The sequence below is a fragment of the Sinocyclocheilus anshuiensis genome, unplaced genomic scaffold (assembly GCF_001515605.1).
Source record: "Sinocyclocheilus anshuiensis isolate Anshui unplaced genomic scaffold, SAMN03320099.WGS_v1.1 scaffold782, whole genome shotgun sequence".
NCBI classification, from domain to species: domain Eukaryota; kingdom Metazoa; phylum Chordata; class Actinopteri; order Cypriniformes; family Cyprinidae; genus Sinocyclocheilus; species Sinocyclocheilus anshuiensis.
The window spans coordinates 2,641,415-2,659,993 of record NW_015546111.1 but is presented as its reverse complement, the minus strand read 5'-3'; the positions used below and the strand labels follow the sequence as shown (position 1 = coordinate 2,659,993).

The window sequence follows — 18,579 nt, the reverse complement described above, 5'->3', positions numbered from 1 at the left end:
TATAATTGTGGGGGGGGGGGGAGAAACAGAAAGCCAGCAGTTGCAATCACTGCTTTTAATGGGATTAACTAAGGGATTGCTTAGTCAAGCTGCATATGCAAGAAGTATTTTGGAATTTAACGAAGGGATGAAAACTTGCAGCCTTATTGCACGACTGTAGGATTACACTTGGATTACCCACACTGTAGTTGGAGAGAGAACGCTAAAATGTCTACACAAAAGTGGAAACGGCGAAACTGAATGTGTCCAACTGGTGTATACATTTTAGTATGCATTTGATTCACAACAGTGCTCCTGCCTTATTTCAGAGTGGAAAAAATGACAGTCAAACACTAACAACAATAACTAGCTTTTAGGTTGTCACGCCCACATCCAAATATGGCTCCACCCGTTTTGCATAACAGGCTTAGTAATTTACATACTGGCTTAGTATCACTTGCTCTGAAACCTAATTTAGCAAAGATTTATCGGCAATGAACTAGATCTCCGTCCAGCTTTTGAAAACTTGTTTTATGGGACTGAAAAGAAATGCAATCAGTTCCATCTTTCGTCCATTTTTTGCAGGTATTTTTAGGACACAATCATTGTGTAGATTGAGTTAAATGAGGGATGTTGTGTTGTATATTGCATTGCTAGTTTGTGTAAGAAATGCATGCGGTGATGATGATGATGATATTCAGTAACTAGTTATATGCATTGCAGTGAACAAAGAAAGAATGCTAGGAAAACTTCCAGTTCAGCATTTTTCTCTCCCCCCCAATAATTATTGTATCACTGTCTTCTATGACATAATGCAAACTTGCATAACGTTTGCTCATTTTTATTCCTAATGAATCAAGAAAGAACTGGAAGTTATGGATCAACTGGTAATGTACCTTCAACTCCCTTTCCTGAAAGATTAATCTGTTAAATATTAGTCAAGGACTATTTCATAGTGATCAGTAACTTGATTACATTTTAGTCTATTTCTCTCACAAACCATTTGTAAGACTGATTCCCTAGAGTAAAATGTATTTGTCAGCTCTTTAAGAGAACAGGCCTTTGGAAAGTCCAGCTGTGAAGCTGATTACGATTGTAATGGAGCCTTTCCAGTGCTTTTAATTTTACCTAAATATTTATTAGAAAAATGCCGTATTTACATTTCTTCTGTCCTTTTCATTTTCCAGAGGACCACAATTTGACAAATGCAGCTCTCTTATGTGAATTTACAATGATTAGCAAATAATATTTAATTCCAATAACTCGACTGGTATTTCCGAACAGCTGTTTAGTTCTGTCTAGTGCAATCATTTCAGCTTCTGTTGATCACTGCGGTCCTCACATCTTAAGTGTCGGCTGGTATGTAAGTCTAGTTGTTTTATTTGCAAGTCTGGGAACTCAAAATTATTTTCAGCTGCAATCAGATGGCCAGTTATTTGGTTTTGTTTTTCATTTCCTATACTTCCTTCCTTCTTTTCTTGTACCATGCTTTAGCGTGATCTAATAAATTTGGTATCAAGCTGCTGTCCACCTTGAAAATGCCAGTTTAAGATGTCTCTTCATTCTACGATGCTTGTATTAAGATTGTAATTACTATTAAAAGAATATTATATTAAATGTATATACATTATTTACAGTTTCTAGTTCTGTGTGGTTTAAAATGTTTGTTTCAGATAAAGTTTAAGTATGAAACATTTTGCATTCTTTAGGCTTTCCAAGGTAGGAAAACAATTGTATGACAGAGGTATCACTATGAACACTGAGGATAAATGTTTTCCTCTGGTCTGATTCAACAAATGTCAGTTCAGGAATGTTTTTCCTCTTTGATTAGCACATTCTCAAGGGGAGGCAAGAACAAAAAGCAGCTGGAACTATGAAAAACGTGACATAATTTCACACAATCTCTACCTTAATAAATACAAAGCTATTTCAGAGGTGGAAAACAATGCAAGTTTCTCTTAGACAGGATGAGTAAGGCACCAGTGGTCTGATAGCCTAGTGTTTCACTTCTCTCTGTCTCCTTTTTGTTATCAGGTTTGCACAAATTGGTAAACAAGGAAGCCGTCGTCTCACTCTCTTCCTCTCTTTCTTTCAGCTCTTCATCCTTCTCTTCACAGTCTACTGATCTCCACATACCACTACAAGGTTCAGCAATTATCTTGCTTTGTTGTAGTGTCTCCACCTTCCTATCAGCTCCATGAGCAGTTTATTTTCTCATTGTTTTCCCACTTGTATCTCAGCATCCACTTGATTATAGACCTACTGTGTACTACGTTGCCCTTTTGCTCCTTTAGATTACAGCTAGTCTGCGTTGCCCTCTCTCCCTCCCTCCACTTGCCTCCCCTCCTTTTCCCCTAGAAGCAATATATTGTTTTGGTGCTCTTTTGTCCTCCGGAGTTGGTCCTTGTGCAGTTGGTGGCCACCTACTGGTTAATTTAACCACTTCACTCTACATTGTGACTTATTTCCAACATAATTTCAGCATCCGAGTTGCTGCTTTTTTTTTTTTTTACTTTAGCTTTTTTATAATATTATGACTGAATATCTTCAAATTGTGACTTCATATAGTATCTCGCATTGTGACTTTCTATCTTGTTACCCCTCCCCATTGAAATGTAATTATTTGATCTTTCCTGTAGATTACACTATATAATCTGCTTTCGCCTAGAAAAATAGTCCATTACATTGTTGAAAACAATTAGCCTAGTCACAAGATAAACACTATAATATATTATTATTATTAATATGCAAACCAATTTGCTTGATCTATAGGCATACAACTTATTTCGTCTGAGTGTGACATGACTTCGTTTGAGTTGTCTCTATTCCAGCTTTTTTTCTTCCTCTCTGTCTCTCACGAGTTTCTTGTTCTTCCGAACCATCTTTTCGTTTTCTTTAACAAATGTATAGGAGCTCAAGAGTGAAACTTTCTATTTTGGGTAACAATCTTGAGACTTCTCATTAATTACTGCGGAGTGATAGAGAGACTTGAAAGTAACACCGGTTCCTAGACGAATGGTGATTCTGAAAATCTGCAGTTGACCAGTAAGTCATAGAGAGACATAATTTCCCATTTATTTTAAAAAATGAAATCATGCTATGGGAATTATCAGCGCCTCGTATTGACGAAAACAGAGTCTAACATGTGCTCTCTCACCACAAGGTGGCGTAAACAAGGCATTTGCACAGCACTTCATGGTGATTTCTTAAATAGAATAATACACAGATGAATGGTTAATATTGATGCATTTCTTAACATTTCACTTTGTGTCATTGATCAGCATAAATTAGATCAGTGTTATTTTAGTATCATACTAAAATAGATACCAAAGAGCATTTAAAAGAGATACTAAAAGTTTTTATTCATATTTTGAATTTATATATTTTTTTTCATTTTCCATTTTAAGTTTACCTGGCGTCTTAGTAATTGTTTTTTTTTTTTTTTTTTTTTTTTAAAAACCAAATATGTCTATACACATCTATAAACCAATCTCTATATAGTTTTTTTTTTATTAATTTTTGTTTACGTCTTAGTTTATTTTAGTACATCAAATCAGAATTAAAGAAAATGCTAAATGTTTCCTTTGAAACTAGCTGAAATAAAATAAGGTTAAGTTTCTTTTTTTACTGTGCTTGAGTTAATGCTTATGTCAAGTATGGAAAAACCTTTTTATGATTTCAGTTTTAGTTAATTATAATAACCCTGGTACAGATTATTTTTCGTTCCTGTATACACATCACCAAATGTATATTAAGAAACAACTGGTGGCCTTGAGTGTTAGGACAATTGTTGTCATCGGTTATGTTTCACCTGTTTTACAGGAAGATTCCTCCTTTTTACCTTTTACAAGTTGGTGGGGGGGAGGTGTGTGTTTTACTTTCCTGTAGCTATGCATGAAAGGAGCCGTATGTGTATTATAAACCAAGATGTGTGAAAGCACACCTGTCAGTCGCCCAGGTGAACTCAGGGAAACAGCCTAAAGCAGTGATGGCTCGTTTGGATTTGAACTTCTTACTCATGTCTGTGCTGGTAGGGGTCACAGAAGCTTCTCTGGCACAATTCCGCCACCAAGGAGCCATGGCCCATGGAGACATCATCATTGGAGGTCTTTTCTCCGTCCACGAGGCAGTAGAGGCAGTGAACTACACTGGCTTAAACAGCTTCTCTTCTCCTCAGCGTCCAAACTGCAGCAGGTGAGCGTTCATTGTGGAGAATCCAGTCATGAAGGTCATACAAAAAAATGACTGAACTTATCTTTTTTTTTTTTTTTGTCATTGGATAATATAGTGAATTTATTTATGTTGGATATTAAATATTTGTTAATTGGTAATTTATGGGCACTACAGTAACATTTAGATTTACAGGGTAAAAAAATATTTTTACAGTTAGACTCAAAATTGGGGCAGAAGGCTTACAGTGACATGATGTTGCTGGTGTTTTTATTATTTAATTTAATAATTATAATTTATTACTTAATAGTTATTACAGTTATTATATATATATTAATAGTTATTTATAGTTATAGTTACTGAATTAAATGCTAAATTATTTATCATAACCTTTAGGTAATTATTCAGTATTGTCCATAAGTCTTACTGTGTCTCCAGATTCTACACAAAAGGTCTAAATCAGGCTCTAGCTATGATTCATGCTGTGGAAATGGCAAACAGATCTCCCATGCTGAGCAGTTTGAACATTACTCTTGGATATCGCATCTATGACACATGTTCTGATGTCACGACTGCACTTTGGGCTGTCCAAGATCTCACACAGCCGTTCTCAGACTGTGACTCACCAACAAACTCTTCTCAACCTGTCCAGCCGTTAATGGCGGTAATTGGGCCCTCTTCTTCTGAGATCTCCATCGCAGTTGCCAGGGAACTCAACCTTCTGTTGATTCCACAGGTAAGTTCTCCATGAAGTAATTTGGCAAAGGGATCTCATTATAATATCACCGCCCCTTAATCTGTAAGGTTCCACCCATAGCGCCGTCATTTTGATTTCGCAAGCGACAACGGTGTAATGCCATGGCGAAAGTTTGAGCAAAACATGCTAACTGTTCTGCCTTTGGCTGCACAGACGAGCACAGAACACTGTTTAGAGTCCCAGCCTCAGAGGAGACAAGAGAGCAGTGGATTTATTGATTTATTTAATGTATATTGCTGCTAAAGTTCTAAAGATGCAGATCTAAAATAAACATGCAATTTATTTCCCAGCTGTTTATCTTCACAGACATAACCGACTGTTTTTGTAACTCGTGTGTTTTTAACGTAAACTTGTGTGTGAATGAGAACTTAGTTTAGTACTCACATGCTGTGACAGCCGCTTTCTGTCCGTGTGCTTCGGATGTGTGCACTCAGAAAACTGTATATCAGAAGTTTAAACTAATAAAAAACACATGATTTCAGCGCGATAAACATGATAATCAGAACCAAAACAGATGTTTTTTAGCAGGTCCAAGCTGTAATGGCGCAGCTCTATTCTGAAAAAGGTGGCGGGGAGCAGCAGCTCATTTGCATTTAAAGAGACAGGCCCGAAAAACAGCGTGTTTCTGCTTCCACTCAAAATAGGCATTTTCAAAATGATATAATAAATGATCTGTGGAGTATTTTGAGCTGAAACTTTATAGACACATTCTGGGGACACCAGAGACTTATATTACATATTGTAAAAAGGGGCATAATATGTCTCCTTTAAAATAAAGATTCCAAAAGGGTGGTTTTGCAGCAATGCCATAGAAGAATCATTTTTGGTTCCTCAAAGAACCTTTCAGTAAACAGTTCTTAAAAGAACCATTTCTTTTCCTTTGTGTGAAGAACATTTTAATAATCTAAAAAAACCTTTGTTCCACTATAAAGAATGTTTTGTCCAATGGAAATGTTTCATGAATGTTAAAGATTTTTCATGGAGCTATAGATGGCAATAAAAAAAACTTAATTTTTAAGAGTGTAATAAATTTCACCTTTAATTGCTGTCTGTTTATCTGTTGTGCAGATAAGTTATTCATCTACTGCTATGATTCTGAGTGACAAAAGTCGTTTCCCTGCTTTCATGAGGACTGTCCCCAATGATGAGTACCAAACCCATGCCATGGTACAACTTCTGAAGGACAATAAATGGACCTGGATTGGCATTATCATTACAGATGGAGACTATGGGCGTTCTGCCATGGAAAGTTTTGTTAAGCACACTGAAACCGAGGGAATTTGTGTGGCCTTTAAGGCGATCCTACCAGACTCACTAGCACATCAACAAAAATTAAACATCCATATCAACAAGACTGTGGACATCATTGAAAAAAATACCAAGGTTAATGTGGTGGTCTCATTTGCTAAATCATCTCAAATGAAGTTGCTATTTCAGGGCCTGCGTAGTAGGAATGTTTCAAGTAATAAAGTATGGGTGGCCAGCGATAACTGGTCAACAGCTAAACATATTCTGAAAGACGTAAACTTCTCAGATATTGGAAATGTATTGGGCTTCACCTTCAAGAGTGGAAATGTTACAACTTTTCATCAATACCTAACAGATCTACAGTTTGAAAGTGAAGCTGAGCTGAAAAATTCATTCCTGGAGGAATTTTTAAAACAGCCTGATATAGGAAATGCTGCAAAAGCAGCACAGAACCTGATCAAAAACACATATTCGGACATGGTCTTCAGTGTTCAGATGGCAGTCAGTGCTATTGCTAATGCTGTGGCTGAACTATGTGTAAAAAGACAATGCAAGACCCCTACAACTATCCAGCCCTGGGAGGTATTTTACCACACTATATGAGACACTTGCTGTCAAATTCAATCCCCTTTTTTTCTTTTTGCCTTGTCACAATCAAAATCCTAAAAGTCATTGCATGTTTGTGTTTCAGCTCTTTAAACAGTTGAGGAACGTCAATTTTGAGAAAGGAGGAGTAATGTACAATTTTGATGCAAATGGCGACGTTAATTTGGGCTATGACGTCTGCCTATGGGATGAACATGAATCTGAGGAACATGACATAATCGCAGAATACTATCCATCTAACAGCAGTTTTACTTTCACTAGGAAGAATCTAAGTGATATTGAGGTAATGTATACTCTTTAATAGTCATTTTTATCAAGACAGATTTTCTACTAATAAAAAAGTCAGCTATCCAGTTTTCTAACTGAGTTGGTACAATAATGATAAAAAATGCAACTTATATTTCAGAAAATATGCTCATCGCTGTTAAAAGATATATATAATGATTGGTTCCCTACATTATTACTGGAATATATCTTGTGATTACTGTGCTGCTGCAGTGTAGCAGCTCTAATGCACTATTATATTAAAGATGACATACGATAGAACAATAAAATGAACAGTAAAGTATAACAAAAGCTTGTACATTTTAACAGGCATGATTAAGTGTGAAAAAAAAAATCTCTTTGCTAAATGAATCCAAATAACATGATTCATATTCTTTTGGTTTCTGGACCCAATATTTTAAAAATTTACAAATGCAATGAAAATACAGGTATTGGTATCGGCAAGTACAAAAAAATTAAAGTATCTGTATCCGAATCATTCTGGAAAAAGTGGTATCGGTGCATCCTTTATTATTATTATTATTATTGTTTGTATTATTTTCGACAGATGTCTATTTTCCAGTGGCTCTCACTTGCAGCAATGTCACGCCATATCAGAGAGACCAAAGGGACATGATGATAAAAGAAAAATATGGAATGGGAGGAAAAAATGTATTTCAGTGCTTTTGCAAAAAAGCAAAACATTGAATTTATATATTTTCCTCCCATCTGATACTTTTGTCCACCATCACCATGTACCTTTAAGGAGTCTGTAGTTCCACAATAGCTTAATTAGGACCGGTATACCTTGTAGAATGCGTTGTAGCATTCCACATCGGTTCTTTTAAAACATTTCACGCACAAACCCCGCATTTTTAAGATGGAAAGCCTTGAGACTCTTCATTTCCTCAGTGCTGTGTATTGCAGGTTCTATAAAGCCCTCCCTAAAATATTTTTTCCCTCCTTTCTTCTCAGAACGTGGTATCTAAGTGTTCAGAGAGCTGTCAGCCAGGGGAGTATAAAAAAACAGCAGAGGGTCAGCACACTTGTTGTTATGAGTGTCTCGTCTGCGTGGAAAACCAATACTCCAACCACACAGGTAAGTTCCTTGGTGCCACTTTACACTAAAGATGAAAATCTCTGATCTTCATTTCCAATTTTATCCCAGCAGTCAATAAATACAATGTTTTTAAACTGTCTTTCAGATGCAGCTGCATGTTCCAAGTGCGACACTGAGAATATGTGGTCAAGCACTAATAGCTCAGAATGTCATCCCAAGCTTTATGAGTACTTTGAGTGGGATTGTGGGCTCGCTATCATTCTGTTGACTCTGGCTGCCTTTGGCATCCTCCTCCTCTTCTCGATGTCTGCACTGTTCTTCTGGCAAAGGGGCTCTCTGGTGGTAAAGGCTGCAGGCGGGCCGCTTTGTCATCTGATTCTTTTCTCCTTGCTGGGCAGTTTTGTCAGTGTCATTTTCTTTGTGGGTGAACCGAGCAATGAGACATGTAGGGTGAGGCAGGTCATCTTTGGCCTGAACTTCACGCTGTGTGTCTCATGCATCTTGGTGAAGTCCTTGAAGATCCTTCTGGCGTTTCAGATGAACCTAGAGCTGACGGAGCTTCTGCGCAAACTCTACAAGCCGTACGTGATCGTCTGCATCTGCATGGGGCTTCAGGGCACCATTTGCGCTATTTGGCTGACCTTGCACATGCCTTTTAAAGACAAAGTGGTGCAACCCAAATCCATTCTCCTGGAATGCAAAGAGGGCTCAAATGTGATGTTTGCGTTAATGCTGGGATACATAGATTTGTTGGCGCTGATATGTTTCACATTTGCATATAAAGGCAGAAAACTTCCGCAGAAGTATAACGAGGCCAAGTTCATCACATTCGGTATGCTCATCTACCTCATGGCCTGGGTCATCTTCATCCCAGTGCACATCACCACCAGTGGCAAATATGTACCGGCTGTGGAGGTGGTTGTCATTCTCATTTCAAACTACGGGATCCTGAGCTGCCACTTTTTGCCAAAGTGTTACATAATTCTTTTCAAAAAGGAGCATAATACCAAAGATGCATTCCTGAAGAGTGTTTATGAATATGCCAGAAAGAGTGCTGAGAACATCAGGGACTTGACTGGAACTGATCCAGAAAGTAAAACAGAGAATTCAGTCTATGTCATATCTAATCCGTCACTTGTGACTGAGGAGAAACAAAAATAGATAACGTGGCTTAAAATAGTACTAATAATAATTTGATGCAAGAATTTGACATCCTGAGTCAAAGCAACCATTCTGATGACATTTGGTCTTCATTTGACATGAAACTTGAATAAACTCAGTTTTGTTTTTCACATACAATGATCTTTTAAAGGGGACATCGGATGCTCATTTTCCACAAGTTGGTATGATTCTTTAGGGTCTTCATGAAATGTATGTAACATACTTTGGTTCAAATTCCTCAATGGTCATGTAAAACAACACTCTTTTTACCTCGTCAAAAATAGCTCTGTTCACAGCAACCCATTTCGGTGCATGTTTCTTTAAATGATAATGAGCTACTGCTTACCCCACCCCTCTCTTCCGTGGGGCATGTCGACACAAGATGCATGAATTGCTGCCTTTCACTCTGTATATGGCTTGGAGGTGGTCTTATTCAAATAGCTAGCTATCTACTAGAAACTGGCTGTAAATTGAAACAGCCTGCTGGATGACAAAGTTTCAGACTCAGAGAGTGTATAACAAATTGGCTGTGTGCTTTCTTTTGAGTGTTTCTGAGCTGGCAGACATGCCAGAAACGTAACTACATGGGGGGGGGGAAAGTCACAAAAGGTCAAATTTCATTCAGTGTCCCCTTTAAGATCTGTAAGAAAGGCCAACTTTTATGATGCTTAATCTGAACGAGTAATACTTTCATTTAATTGTGGAAAACAAATATATACATATGTATGTATGCATGTATATGTATGTAAGTATTTGTGAAATTATATATTTTTGTGTACTGTGTATAAATTGTTTAACTGTAGCAATTTTACAATAATGTTTAGTTTGTTAACACGAACTATTACATTATCACAAACAATAAACAGTAATTCTTTTGACATTAACTTTATGACGTTTTTTATTATTTTAAAATGTTAATAATATAATATTATACTGTATAACAAAATTGTATTATAATAACAACAGATTTACTCTTAAATATTATTAATATTAAAAGGCATTAGTAGAAACTAGACTAATGCATTCCCTAATGTTAGAAAATAACTGAACATGTTTTCAACATTAACTTTAACTTGATTATTTAAAATTAACTATTAAGTTTATACATTTATTAATGAAGTTTATTGATTTTCATTACATTAAATAATGTTAGTTTATTTATTATAATAAATATTTACTGTTAAATATTATGAATATTAAATTAATATTAAAATTGATTTGTATGTAAAAATTTGTGTTATAGATTAATAAATGCTGTAAAGCTATTATTGATTGCGCAGCTCAATGCATTAACTAATGCAACATTTACCCATTTCATTTTGCATATCTACAATCTGGGGGGAAAAAAATCCTTGAAAATGGTTTAATTCATTAAAATGAATTGTCAAGAAGTTGGGACTTTTCCTGTAAATTTACAGACAACATCTTCCATATCCTGTCGAGAATGGAACTATGTCTTTTCTGTTTGCTCTTCTTTTCTCTCTTTCATGTGACAGTGTCACTCTTGGCTAGAGGCCTGACACATCACTGATACTATGAGAGAAACATAGTGAGAGTGCCAGAGGCTTGTGGATCGAGAAAAGCCGCAAACTCTCGTCTCAGACAGGGAAGCAGGTCATGTTGCTTATATGTCATGCTGAAATCTTTGTTTCCTCAATCACGCTTAGTAATTGGCTATTTTGCTAATTACTTGGCACTACATCCTGTTAAGGATTTCAGTTACATAAAACAAAGTGTTGTTGTTTTGCAGAGTTAAGTTGAAGTGTTAAACTCAGTGGTAGCTCACTTTGAATGTTTACAATTTGGGGAGTATTTGCATGTCCTTCTCTGTGAAGGTTTGTGTAAATGCTAAATGTTTAGGTTGACCTATTATCTCTCACCCTGAGCATAATATTACAGGCTTCAATATCAAATGTCACCCAGTGTGAGAAAGGTCTTACTTGAAATTTGAGAGATGGGCGCAAATATGCAATGGCGAAAAAATGGAACTTTTGAGATTGTTACCTGTAAGAAATGTCATTCTCACAACCACAAAAGCAGACAGTGGAGTCATTATTGCCTGTGGCATGCAGTCTTCAGTTGTTGTTTTGTGGTATTCTCCTCTCTGAACTAGCATGTCCAGTTTTGTCACTTGAACAGAAATATTTCTCAACACAGTTCAACACAAAAATAATATTTACTCAGATGTTTAGATAAAGTTACACTGAAATTCATGCTCAGGATGCTAATGTTGTTTGAAGATAATGCTGCGTATAATCTTGTCAAATATTTGTTGAGATGATTGAGATGATCTAAATGTACAAGATCCAATAATGTGAATTGGTCCCCAGGCATATATGTAGTTATATGTTGTTTCCATTCATACACTGATTCTGGGTCTGGTGGGCAGCTGGCATTTCAATTCATCACCAAGTGGGGTTCAGGAAAACATCCCTCCTCAATCTGTTTCAACAGTGTCATTATTTCATAAACGTCATGTAATGGCGTAGCATTGAGATTCATCTTCACATTCAAATAGCACAACCTGTAAATTAGGTGTCCACATACCTTTTGCTGTAGTGTTACAAGCCCACATATGAAAACTTCCTGGGTATGCCTTTATTAGTGCACAACAATAGTGATGAAGATCTGTCCGTTCCGTTGAACTTGAAGCAAAACGTAATGACTCATGTTTAGTCTTGATGTCTTGCAAGTCACACTTGCGTGCAATTCCCTCACTTGGTAAACCATGACAGAAAGTGATTAAAATGTCATGAATCAAACAGTCCTGGTCTGACGTTTGTCTTTTTACCGGTAGGCGAAATATTTGTAAATATTATTTTGGGACTTTACGTCACACGGAAATATTATGAACTCTATAAAACAAATTTGGTGTTCCAGTTGTATAGAGCTGCGTCCCAAAATGATGCACTAGCCCATACACTATGCACTACACACTCAACCATGTAGTGTATGAATTATATAAGGTTATTTTATAATTCATAATCGGAGTCTGATAGCCCCTTCCTACTTCGCAACATAATTAAAGCTGTGACAGTTGAGTGCAGGGGCGCCGCTAGCAATTTTGGGCCCTATGAAAGAATATGAGGTTGGGCGCCCCCACCGCACCAAACATGCATACAAGCCAACCTAGCTATTCAAAATCTTTGTCTGCAATTTAACAATATTGATGTTCTAAAGAAGGGGGTGTCCCAATACTTTTATCCATATGTATGTACAAGTCATGTATGCAGACTAGTCAAGTTCTTCCACACTGACTGAATCAATCTTTTTTTTTTTTTTAACCTTGCCTTACACAGAGGCATTGTTGTGTTAGCATAGAAAAGGATCCTGTTCAAACTATTGGTATAAAATTAGAAGCACACAATTCCCTAGAATAGCATTATATGTTTTTTTTTTTTTACTAAAAATGAGAAATTACTAAAGTAGTCAAACCTGTTCATTAGAAGTATAAAGTATATTGCCAATATATAGAAGTATGTTGCCAATACTTTTGGCAATATAGTGTACAAGCCAGCCTAGCTATTCAAAATCTTTGTCTGCAATTTAACAATATTGACCTATTACTTTTGCTATTGCTTTTGACCATTAGGTATCAGTAAAATAATTCATTCAGAACCTTTTTTATGGACATAGACTTTCTGTACCACACTATTCTGCTGATATGGAATGAGTTTGACTCAAATCACTCCTTGATTTGCTAAATAAAAGCCCCCTTTGAGATCATTTTGACAGACATGTTTATTGTATATTCTTTTCAATGTGTTTATTGCTAAATTTAGTGTGTCAAAATAGAAGCGCAGCCGTAATTCATGTGCAGTGTATCTGGTTGCCATGACAACCCCAGCGCTTCCTGCTGCTGCTCTATGCAATCAGAGTGTGAATTTGTAGATTTTCTATAGCACAACTAAAATGTGTTTAAAAGTGCGACTGACCAAATCGTCCGGCTCGGTTTGCCCCCCCTCGAACTCGAAGACATCTCTAATTTGACAGTTTACCATCTGATCTCACTCTCTGGGCCAGGGGTGTCCAAACTCGGTCCTGGAGGGCTGGTGTCCTGAAGAGTTTAGCTCCAACCCCAATTAAACACACCTGAACCAGCTAATCAAGCTCTTATAGGCATACTAGAAACATCCCAGCAGGTGTGTTGAGGCAAGTTGGAGCTAAACTCTGCAGGACACCGGCCCTCCAGGACCGAGTTTGGGCACCCTTCTAATTTGACAGTTTACCATCTGATCTCACTCGTGACTCTAGGCTATGTAGGACGGGACGAAACCATGCAGTGAATGGGGGAAGATTATTTTGCCGGAAATGCAGAAATAAGCCGTAATTTTGTTTTATTTGTAATTCTTTGGTAGATACATTTATAATTTCTTACATTACTACTACTACTCTTACTACTAATAAAACAGATCTCTGGGGGCCCCAAAAGTGCGTGGGCCCTTAGAATCGTCCTAACTTTACCCCCCTTAGCGGTGCCCCTGGTTGAGTGTACTGTCCAACATTCCACACTTAATTTTTTTTCAGTTAAGTGCACTTTTTCTTTTTGGAATTTTCAGTTTTTCAAGAAATTTTCAATTTTCTAAATTTATACTACAAAACCTCATAGTACATAAGTATGCAACTTGACCCAGGGCCGGCCCAAGCCTTTATGGGGCCCTAAGCAGAATTTTATTTGGGGTCCCCTCGGTGCTGCCAATACGACTGATTATTGTCAATGCTTGATTATTCACACACTATAAATCTAACACACCCATTATCAGTTTTATTTGTTGTAGCTGTTTTGCTTACATCATACCAATGTTTTTACCCTTCTATGATTTTTAATTGTGACAGTAGCAAACCCACAAGAGTGGTCAGGTGTTAATTTGCACTTTAACATTCAAAGTCTTACAGGACTAAGTGGCATACTTAATTTTATGAAACAGAATTGTTTTATTACAAAAATATATACCCAGGAAAGTTTTTTTTTTTACACAGAAGACAAAAACTTTCATCTAAAACTAGGTAAGTAAAATGTTATATTATATCAGGGTTGCCAACATTGGTTGCCTGGCTGGAGTGAGATGCATGAATATATATATAAAAAATAAATAAATAAAAATACACACTGCCCTTTACCCACTGTTCGTCTATAGTGTAAATTTTTTTTAAACACAAAATATTTTAAAGCCTATATTATTTTTTAACTCTACAGTCATGGCCAAAAGTTTTGGCAGTGACACATTTTGTGTTTTGCAAAGTTTGCTGCTTAAGCTGTTGTGGTGTTCATTCACATTGTTTCTAGATTATCGTGTAGAGTGATCAGATGCATTTTAAATAATTGCTAAAAGCTTAATTGGCCAAAGAAATCTACTTTTCACAAAAAACTAATTTCACTGTTTTTTGATCCTGACACAAAATGACCAGCTAACATGAATTGACTAATATCAGCAGCACATGTGAAAGGGTGAATGAGTACTAGTCAGGTTAATCACTATCATACCAAATAGATTGTAGAGCAGACTGATTGCTATAAAAGGAGGGAAGAAGCGCTTCCAATCGTGTTCTTGTTAGCAATGGTTTCTTCCAAAGAAACACGTGCAGCCATCATCGCTTTGCTTATTTTCTCTGATGAAGCTACCTTCTGACTGTTTGGGACATCTGGAAAATCAATTGTTCGGAGAATAAAAAGGTGAATGCTACCATGAGTCCTGTGTTGTGTCAACAGTGAAGAATCCTGAGACCATCCATGTGTGGCGTTGCTTTTCAACCAAGGGAGTGGGCTCTCTCATAATTCTGCCCAAAAACACTGCCAGGAATAAAGAATGGTATCAAAACGTCCTGCAAGAGCTACTTCTTTCAACGAGCCATGAGCAATTTGGTGATGATCCATGCATTTTCCAGCATGATGGAGCACCAATGTCACAAAATAAGAGTGCTAAAGAAGTGGCTCATTACATTGAAATTTTGGATCCGTGGCCAGGCAACTCCCATAAAGAACCTGTGATCAGTCCTCAAATGGTGAGTGGACAAGCAGAAGCCCACAAATTGTGATCAACTCCGAGAACTAATAAGGCAAGAATGGATCGCCATCAGTCAGGATTTGTCCCAGAAGCTAATATCCAGCATGCCAGAGAGAATTGCAGAGGTTATGAAGAACAAGGGTCAACACTGTAAATATTGACTCATTATATTTTTTTGCCAATAAAAGCCTTTAAAACTTGTATGCTTATCATTGTTTTTCAGTATACCATAGAAACGTGGAAAAATAATATACAAATACTGAAGCAGCAAATTTTGCAAAACACAAAATTTGTCACTGCCAAAGCTTTTGGCCATGACTGTAGTCCCTACTCAGACAGTACGCAATTTCGGACGAACTCTCAGGGAACCGAGGTTGCGACAGTAACCCGAGACATTTTCTTTGTGTTGACTCAATAATTTTGACATTGATAAGTATTGTTAAACCGCTGTTGCAGACGAACCTTAATGAAATCACTGTAAGCTTATTTAAATGTGTAACAGAACATTTTATTTGTCTGTTTATTTGTCTACATTTCACACAATATCAACATTTGTCCTCGAGGAAAGCAATGATCTCCTCTATACTGCAGGTTTGTACCAATGATAACTTAAAACACAGATGCTTTTTTTTCTGATGCGGGAAAAAAAAAAAATGTAGAAAACATTGTACAAACATGAGAAATTTTACAAAACTATACACAATCAAATGTGCTCGATAAAATTTCATTTTACACTCTTAATGATTTTTTTTTCCTTTGTGAATATACTTACTTTCCATTATTATAACTCTTATTTGGATCAATCAAGCTTGTTTCAAAGGAAAATGGTTGCAAGTCATTTACAGGCAGAACATAATGAGGAATTAAATAATTACACCAAAAACAGAAAACTGAGGAAGTTTCATTACTAAGGCAAACTTCTGCAAGTAAATTCATTTTAAGCATGTAAAAAAAAGGATATATCATTACAAGAATTAGAACGCAAGTTCCTTAGTCGAGGAAATCTGAGCGCATGTGGGGACATTATGAGGAAAAGCTCTTTGAGTGAAGAAAGTTATGAAAGACGCTTTCCTTACATTAGTATTTCACTGCACACCAAGACCATTTCACAGAAAAACATCCTCCTTCTTCCCTCAATTGTATATATAATATACACATTTTACTAAATCAACACTTTCTAACGTGAACATTTCATAAATCAAATTAAAGCCACACAAAGAAAAGCAAAAAGAAACACCTTCCAGGTGAGATGAGAAACAACCCAATGATATGCATACAAACAAACAACTCTATCTTGGTGATCACATGACCACACTTAAATAATTGCATGCAATGCTTTTAACGCTTTGACAGCATTTGCAAAGCGGGTGCTCAGAGGAAGCGGGCCATGCGCTGCCGGACCCCACAGACCGGTTCCTTCTAAAAAGCACAATAAATACGGCTTTACATCTCCCAGGTCAGCAGTTTGCTGCTAGTTAACAAAATGTCAGAATAAATAGTGTAACTAGGCTTGACATGCCCTCAGGATGCATTGTGGACAAACATGGCATGACATGAACTATGGGTGTGCTGGCACACAAAGTCTGGGAATTCATCCAATGCAAATGTATCAATGCAAATACATTGGTTACTTTGTCTGGCCGTGTTATTTCTGTCACGCCGAAAACACATGTTTGTTTGCATAGAAGCATTTACTTCACAAGAGAAGAGAACTGTCAGAGCTAAAGGCTGGGTGTTTGTCTCACAAATTTTTTTTTTTTCTGATTGAAGAGGTAGTTTCACATTTCTCAAGGGATATGGAGTAAAGTTTACTTTACAGGAGACCAGTGCCAATGTCTAATAATCATAATAATAACATCAACAACAATAATAATAAAAGAAAGATGCTTTTTCTAAGTCTCAACAGGACTTAAACTACAGACTCTGAGCTTTGCTCTCCTCGGTCCATCTCACAGATTTCTCTCTTGATAATGGAGCTTGGAATATGGGCAAGATGGAAATGGAAGATTTAGTGGATAGGGTTTGGGGCAGGGGGCGCAGGCGTCATCTCTGTTGTGAGTAGCGGGTACGGGCCTCTGTGTCTTGGAGCGAGGCTTGAGCTGAGGTCCTGCGCTGCAGAGAAGGAGGGAGAGGAGACTCCAGGCAGGATGGAGGAAGCAAGGCCTGAAGCTTGGCCATACGGGTTAGAGCTGGAAGCCTTCCATCGGTCCCTCAGACTGCTGGAAAATGTACTGGCCCTGATTCTGATCCACCTGTGGAACGATGCTTGCATCCTCCTCCTCGACCCCAAAGTAGTGCTCGATCAGGTCAAAGGCCTTCTGGTATATCTCCTGGTTCTCATGGCTCTGCAGGAACTCAATCTTGTCCAAGCCTGTGTGGGAACATCAGTAAAACAATTATATAAACATATGAACCAACAGCATGAAAACACAGTCTGCATGAAAGGAAAGCACATGACAATTTAGATAATTGAAAACACCATTGGCAAAATCAACACATTTTATAATAATAATAATGTTTTTTGTAATATAATAATAATGTATTTTTAATAATAATAATAATATACTAATCAGAAGATTAGTATAAGACTAATCAGAAATTGTGAAAACCAAATGAAAAATTATATAATGTACAATTGTTTGAGACTACTGGATAAGGATTTTTAAATAAATTTCTAAAGATAGTGTAGCGTCTGGACCAATCAAAAACACAATTTTTCATTTGATTTAACAAATCAGTTATTCATTAGATTAACGAGTCGTCACAGACCCCTCACCCAATAGACTGGGCGCCAGGATGTCTGCGAATGACCACAGGCCACTGGTTACCATGGCAACCCCGACACCTTTGCTAAGACCAGAGCCATTTACGACCTGATGGAATGTGAGTAGGGAAAATCACTGCATGTTCCATAGCAAGAGGCACAATGCACAGTAGAAATTGACTTTTCTACTAATTAATCCATAGGAAAACCTTTCTTTGAATGAACACACATATCCTTCAGGTCATCGTGTATGTTGTCTTTGAGATTTTATACTGTTTTATGCAGGCTTGTGATGGAAACACTCATTCCTGTCATCCTACATATATGTAACCCTACCATGTTTAGTATCTATGAATTAGTTTTCTGATGATCTAAACGAGAGTGTATATTATATGTTGGTACATAGGCAATATATTAGTGTCCTGAGAATCTTTAGTAATTTCGATTCAAGTTCCATATGCAAATTACCACACTTCCACACAAAGAGTCATAAAACTCCCCAGTATCTCAAAACTCCCACTTGGGATACCGGCCTTTCTCATTGGACAAGCCCATCTTGAGAGGC

The 18,579-nt window shown here is 37.0% G+C and overlaps 3 protein-coding genes across 4 annotated transcripts in view; 2 read left to right on the top strand and 1 right to left on the bottom strand.

Moving 5' to 3' along the window:
- The window catches only part of LOC107700765 (sphingosine kinase 2-like), a 13,962-nt gene extending 12,328 nt beyond the window's left edge, over window positions 1-1,634 (top strand). The window contains exon 9 of the mRNA XM_016502565.1: window positions 19-1,634. The gene's annotated coding sequence lies outside the window, so the exon portion shown is untranslated. The remainder of the gene's footprint in view (window positions 1-18) is intronic.
- Window positions 1,635-3,967: 2,333 nt separating this feature from the next.
- On the top strand, window positions 3,968-9,245 carry LOC107700677 (G-protein coupled receptor family C group 6 member A-like). Its single transcript, XM_016502412.1, has 6 exons — window positions 3,968-4,173; window positions 4,588-4,885; window positions 5,975-6,736; window positions 6,846-7,043; window positions 8,000-8,123; window positions 8,230-9,245. Exons 1-6 carry the CDS (start codon window positions 3,968-3,970, stop codon window positions 9,243-9,245), a joined length of 2,604 nt encoding a protein of 867 aa, XP_016357898.1.
- A 7,744-nt stretch (window positions 9,246-16,989) lies between these two features.
- Window positions 16,990-18,579, bottom strand: part of LOC107700762 (importin subunit alpha-6-like) — an 11,571-nt gene continuing 9,981 nt past the window's right edge. For both annotated transcript variants that reach the window (XM_016502562.1, XM_016502561.1), the window contains exon 14: window positions 16,990-17,621. In XM_016502562.1, coding sequence (XP_016358048.1) covers window positions 17,434-17,621 — 188 coding nt within the window. In that variant the 3' untranslated portion in view covers window positions 16,990-17,433. The remainder of the gene's footprint in view (window positions 17,622-18,579) is intronic.